The 7,010-nt window shown below is 34.9% G+C and overlaps 1 protein-coding gene across 13 annotated transcripts in view; it reads right to left on the bottom strand.

The window, feature by feature from the left end:
- Positions 1 to 262: 262 nt before the first annotated feature.
- The window catches only part of ADGRL3 (adhesion G protein-coupled receptor L3), a 770,556-nt gene continuing 763,808 nt past the window's right edge, over positions 263 to 7,010 (bottom strand). For 11 of the 13 annotated variants that reach the window (XM_036335141.1, XM_036335133.1, XM_036335163.1 and 8 more), the window contains one exon: positions 263 to 2,680. In XM_036335141.1, coding sequence (XP_036191034.1) covers positions 1,878 to 2,680 — 803 coding nt within the window. In that variant the 3' untranslated portion in view covers positions 263 to 1,877. Of the gene's footprint in view, positions 2,681 to 4,537; positions 4,590 to 7,010 lie in introns of all 13 variants that reach the window. The other 2 variants (XM_036335236.1, XM_036335244.1) reach the window with 1 other exon arrangement.

The raw sequence follows: 7,010 nt of genomic DNA, 5'->3' as shown, positions 1-7,010 counted from the left end.
GTGCTCAAAAGTAAGTTATGCATCTTATTTTGGCCAACATAAACATGCCCATCCCATTTTTCTGGTTTACTCTGTCTGCAAAAACTGTGTAATTTTGTGCTTAAGTTATTCATTCCAGCAGATTAATTTCTTTTGCCTGGCTCATTTGGGCCATAGAGGATTAGGAAAAGTTTGTATACTGAAAACAGAAGGAAAGAAAGGTGAGAAAAATAAAAAGAATAATTAATCAATCATATAGTACATACATCAATACAATATCTACTAAATCTCAATCAGTTGTTTATTGGTTGGCAAACAAGTTTCACTTTTACAACAAATATTAGTAATGAGGTCATCCAACTTTGAGACCATACAAAATGGATCGTAAATTTAAAAAGAAAATTATATGTGCTGCTAATTTACCTCTTGTATTCCTATATTACTTAAAATCCTGTCAAATAAATAAATGTTCCTGTTAGCAAACAGAAGATTTTTTTTAATCACTTAAAAATAACTTGACCTTTTGATTCTTACTACAAGGGGTGAATTTCCTTTAAAATTGGTAGTGCAGGTGCCCACTTGTGGATCAGACTGAGCATTCAGCACTTTAATGCCTATGGGATACCATGTTTTGTTTTTTGTTTTCACATGCAGAAGCCCCACTAGTTCTATTGACATCTCTTGACTTCTAGAACCATAGCTACTGTCATGGTGATGAATCGCTTGCCAAATATGCTTGCATTACAACAGATGTGCACCGTAAACATAAAAGTTTGTCCTGCTCTAATTTGCAAAAATGCTCTTGGAAATATTCTGACTGAATAAAGATATATAGTGCGGAAGGAAGTCTAATTTTATTTATTTTATTTTTTTTGTAAAAAATAATTTGTTTGCATTACTAGAAAATGATTCTTATAAAGTGATAGTTCATTTATTATTTATTTTATTATTTATTTATTTTTTTTTTTTGCCCGGTGACATTTTAAAGAAAATAGGCAAAAAAGAAAGAAGAAAAAAGGAAAGAAAAAAAAAATGAAGAAAGAAAGAAAACAAAAGCATAAGGAAGGAAACTTTGCTCTCTTACTGGTAGACAAACTTGCAAGACCAGCACGAAAGAAAAAGAAAATGTATCTCTTTTTTTTTCTTTTCTTTTTTTTGCACTACATTAACAGGACTCAAATTCTGGAGGAACAGAAAGCAGACTATATGTGCAATGCTAGTATCTGTACATTACATAGAAATTGTTCAATTTTTTTCTGCCATTAGTTTTATCATCCGTTAATACAGCAAATCATAAAATATGCATCTAGCATATAATTCTAGAATTCCCCTCCGTTTCGTTATTAATTGTGTTGTTTGATTTTTGTATACCACAGCTATTCCTGCTGTGGTGAACTCAGGTGGTGAGTGACTAAAAACCACTATGTGATTCAGTTTTGCTTTGCTTTTATGTTTGTTTGTGCAGCACTCCAATCTAGACGCAGCATTGTTACTAATTTCAAACAACTCTTCCGGCCTTTCAGAAAAAAAATCAGGTCCTTGTCATTATAGTAACAGAGCATCAGAGATGTTAGAACAAACACAACATGATCAACAAGGCCACAAGGAGCGCCATTTTCTTCATATCTCGTTCATTAACATAATGAAGTCTCCATCTGAGGGGGGGAAGGGCAGGAAAGGACAGGGCACAGGGGGGGTTCAGCAGTGACCTTTCTCCCCTGGGCTGACCTAAAAATCCCAGTTTAAAAAAAAAAAGAAAAAAAAAAAGGTCTGACAGTCCGCGGTTGTCATTCCAGAACAGCATAGAGACTGAGGAGTACACATCCTTCCCACCGCTGGCAGCAGCTCGGGCGGCCCAGCAGGTGCGCGCGGCTCGGTTGGCGTCCATTCTGTCCCCTCTATAGGCTCGTGACCAGGTGAGCAGGTCCTTTGGAGCTGCCCTCGGGCGGCGTCCCGTCTTTGTTGGGAGGGACGATAAAGCCATCGCTGCTCCCGCGACCCAGCTGGTAGTAGGTGTGCAGCTGGTGGATGTGGTTTCGGGAGCCCAGGTTTGGCATGCTTTTGTAGTAAACATCTTCGGCATCGCCCCCCTTGGCCGGCGGGGGTTCGGTCTGGGTGCTGGTGGTCACACTCTCGGCGGCGGGCACCCCGGCCAGGGCGGGCATGCTGGTGTAGCGCGAGTCCCTGTGGGGCGACGGCAGCTCTTCTGTGTGCTCGTTGGTTAGCAAAGGGAAGAAGCTCTCGCTGTGGTCTTGGGGGATCCGCCTTCGCGGGTAGTGGTGTGGCTGGTGGTTCTCCGCGGAGTAGAGCCGTGGGGGCAGTAAGGGGGCGTCCGATTCCTCATGAATGAGTTCCAGGCCCAGACTCTCCTCGTGGCTGAAGGAGGCGGCGTCATCCAGGACGATGGCGTCCGCTTCGCTCCCCCCGCCGCCCAGGTTGTTCACCAGCTTGTTCATCAGATTCCGGTTCTGCTCGCAGGAGCGCTCGTGGCTGTTCAGGTAGGAAGGGATGTAGTTGGAAGTGAGTTCCTTCAGGATCTTTTTCTCCAGGGCGGTCTCGTTGTGGTTGTAGCCTCGGTCTATGATTTGCACACAGTTGCTCAGGTATTCGCCGCTGGCGATGCTGTAGCTGTTGGCATGGTTACCATTCAGTGGTAGAGTATCCATGACACTTGTATCCCTGGCATTGTTCAGAAGCCCCTCTGAAAGAAATTACAAGACACTATGACATTGCTATCCAGTGGGCCATAGAACACACACAAACACAAAAGCAGAAACATAGCACTGTGAAGCATGTATAAATTGCTAGCATTTTTAATTAAGTATAAAATGTTTGGAAGTAAAATACACTAATTTAATGTACACATCTATATATACTTGGACAATTGATAGAAATCTTATAAATGGAAAAGAACTATTTAAAATTAATCTTAAAACGAAAAAAAAAATCTATGAATTTGCAATTTACACACAAACACTGCCTAAACTTATTTGAAGCCTATTTAATTACAATTTTGGGGGGCGAGGGAGCAAAACTTTGGTATAGTCATTCATAACTTTCAATTTATACACATCAAAATCAATTCAGTAATTAGTTACCTTTAATTTTACATGTTGTCTTAACATTGGAATAGGTATAGTAGTAACATAATTCCTGTGTGGTACTTTGAATATACTGGTCCAAGTAAATGAATCAAGTGCTTTCTAATAACTTGATATATAATTCTGTAATATTAAAAGTAATTCCTACATACAAAACCACAAAAGGATTATGTTAAATTTGTCAGAATGATGTAGTCATAAAATAATGTTTAGTCAAATGAGTTGCACATAGGAACTTTCAAAAGAAAAATATTTGTCTTTACTTTCTACTTTTTTTTTCTGCTATAAGCACTTTGGTTTCTATTATAGATTAACCCATTAGTAATTATTTAGGGTCATTAAGATAATAATACAAAAGAATTTGATCTGGTTCCTAAAAACATAGTGTGAAAATTAAAGTTTCCATTTCATAATGAGTGATTACTTTGTGTTATATATTAAACTTTAGGCTTAAGAAGAGATTGATTAAACATTGTATTCTGGAAAGAAACAGCTATAGTGAAATAAATTTGACCACATGCTTATTCAAGGTTTTTGCATTCTCTTGAATGAACAGAAATCCAAGATCTATAATTCCATAAATCTCTTCAAATGCAACCACAAAAGAAAATCAAACACAAACATTCGACCAATAGTGGTAAATAAGAAACGGTATTGCTTTACAGAACAATTAATTGAATAATTCATTAACTTCTCAATGTACTGCTAACTTGTGAAAATATAGCATTCATTCTATATCTGTGACGCAATTGTTTATCAAAACTGAACTATTTCACTGCTGGTTTCAATAAAGTGTCCCAAATTGGTCAATTTTTAGATAGACATCTGATGGATACTCTGTGTTCAAGTAACATGGTTTTCTAAAACAGCAGTGCATAAAATACATTAAAAAGCAGCCATCACAGACATAGGGTGAAGCAATTTATTTTCATGTTATACGCTATCTTGTAGACAAATCCACAATGTTAAGGAAAAAAAAGTAAATGCTTTTTAAAGGGCCGTATGTGATGGGTGATGGCTGCTGCAGAGGCTGCTATGGTAGGCTTGATGGTTATGGTCGCGTGACTGATGCATTGAAACATGTTTATTATTTCTGTTGTCAATGCATTAGGTACGAGTTGAAAACAGCCATAGTAAAATTAAAGTGGGCATGTTGCATATGACATATATTGGTATGATGAAATGTACTAATAAAAATTAAAAGTTTATGAATTAGCAAAAATAAATGCTTAATTTAAAAACAATTTAACTCACACAAACATTACATGAGACTTAACAACTATGTTGATTATGTGACACAGTAAAAGAATCAGACAACAAAAGCGTCTAATCTCTATTAACATATATTTATATAAGTCAATTCATAGGTTCTTTAGTTTTTAAATTGTGAGATGAACTGTTTTTAATAACTACATCATCTATATGTGATGCAATAAAAGTGAACTAAAAAAAATTACATTTGATATGCAATGTTTAGCTTTACTCCCATACTTGTCTCTCTGTAGGGCTCTAAACGACAGCATGAAGAAAAGGAAAGAAAAAACAACAAGTAAGCTTACAGCGACAGTAGAAGAAACATGAGTAAAAAGCAAATTGATGATATGCAGAAAAAAGAGTCAAAGGAAATAATTTCCACTGCCCCCAAATTCATGAGTCTGTGTTACATGGTTTATCATAATTAAAAATACTGAAATGTTAGTCAGAAAATAAAAACCCCACCTTAACACATGCTAGTAAAATGAGTCTTTAATAAGCGTTTTCTACAGTTTGTAAATTTCAAACAAATACACTTTTTTTTTAAAGTTGAGATTATCACACCAACCAAGGAAAATAACTATTTGAGGGCAAGCCATGAATATTTCCATAATTACATTTTAATATTATATATATGTGTGTGTGTGTGTATTTATGTATTTTAGAAAATACCTGCTTCTAAGAAATGTTATTTAACTTTAAAATTTTTCAGCAAAATTATAAAGCTTTTAGCTTATATACAGAGAGGCTATAGTTGAAGGTTTTCATAATTTTTCCCATATTTATTTTCTCTTTGCATGTACAAAGATTATCTTTCCCCTACTGTATCTATATAAATGATTATTATCATTTGTAAATAATACTGATCAATACTGTCATTTCTGGAGCTCATATTCAAAAGTTGTATAACTATGGAGAAAGAAAAAAGGTTAAATCCAATCATTATTCTGTATCAAGAAAATGTGAGGGAGCGGGGGAATACCACCATCAATATAATTTTCTTCTGGGTTGCTGCACAATCATATGCAATCAAACATTTTTGAACTGGTCCATTAAAAACAATCCTAGTGAAATCATGTTTCTAAAAAACCCCATATTTTAATCAGGTCAAAAGAACTGCTCTTTGTGATTCTGTTTACAGGAAGGTTAAATCATCATCACACACACAAATACTCCTGCAAATTCACTGGGCTAGATCATTTCAAGAGATTCTGGCTTGTTAGAATTTAACCACTGCTTTAGAAATAAGGTGTGTGTACTTTAAATGTTTATTTGGTTCTCAGCAAAAGACCAACAATATTTCAAAATGCAGAGGAATTTCTTTTAAATTTTCAAAATAGCTTTAAAAGGGGGAACTGGAAATAGAAAGCCAGACCAGTAAAGCAGAGGGTAATTGTTTGTAGGTTCATTATAGCTCCCTCCTTAAGTGACAGAATTTTAGAACTAGGAAGCACATGAAAGATAAGTTCAATCCCTGCTTCTCAGAGATGAGGAAACTGCAGCCAAGAGAGGCTGAGCCTTACCTAACTACCCTGCAAGGAGTGGCAGAACTGGGACCAGAAAGGAAATCTGGATTTGCTCTGGATACTGCCATCTCGTTCTCTTCACATCTGCCTTGGGCTTTGAATATTTATTTATATATTTTATAATATGACCTTGTATCCTTACCAACTATAATGTATAATGTATTCTTCGCTATATCCCAACCTAAGGATATAACTGTCTTTAAAGTTTTAGAATTGAATTAAATTACTTTAAAATGTACATTATTTTAGAAAATCATGAATTCCTCTCTATATTATGTTGTGTTGACAGGTTTATGTATAATGAAATTGGTCTAACAAAAATTGAATTGTCCAATATTGACAAAAAGATAATGGTCCAGAAATACTATGCATAAAGTTTTAAATATTTCCAAAGACAATCTAAGTCCAACTCATCTTTATTAATAACAATAAGCTTCAGTACCACTATAAACACATCTTTACATATTTTAAATAAAGGCATTACAAACAAAAATGGGTACTTTAAATATGAATGCTTCTTTGCTTGGATGGAATTGGTGCAACTGAATCAGAGGACCCATAGAACAGAATTAAGTGGTACTTCAACATAAACCACTCCAGTACATACCGAGCCACCTATATTTCATGTAAGATTTCACCTTGCCAGTAAGAAAATAAGTGCATTCATCTGAAAGCATAAGATTAGTAGCAAATGACAATCACCAAGATTTATTTTGGGTCAATTGTAAAAAGAATTATTTTAAGCACTACCATAGTTTATTAACATCTTAAAAATATTTAAACATCAAATAGCTGAACAATTCCACTTCTGACTCTGAAAAACATGAATAAAATTATTTGCTATCTTATCATTAAGGAAATTCAGTAGAATTGATTTAGTTTACTGGCATAAACCACAAATCCATTCAGAAGAATCCTTTGTGTACTTATTGATGATCTTAATAACAATATCCAGTAATAAATTCCACAGAAATAAACTTTAAATATATATATATATATATATATATATATTATTATTTTAACTTTTGCATCATGGGAATTTCATTTTGATAGTATTTACGGAAGTGTTTCATCCTTAGAAAAATCTCCTAATTTGGGATAGCAATAAAAAGAAAATAAGTCAAGAAAGCAGATATTAAATCAGGAAAAA

This window comes from Myotis myotis, unplaced genomic scaffold (genome assembly GCF_014108235.1).
Source record: "Myotis myotis isolate mMyoMyo1 unplaced genomic scaffold, mMyoMyo1.p scaffold_m19_p_1, whole genome shotgun sequence".
In the NCBI taxonomy this organism is placed as follows: Eukaryota; Metazoa; Chordata; class Mammalia; order Chiroptera; family Vespertilionidae; genus Myotis; species Myotis myotis.
The sequence above is the reverse complement of the archived record's forward strand: the minus strand, read 5'-3'. Positions and strand labels throughout refer to the sequence as shown.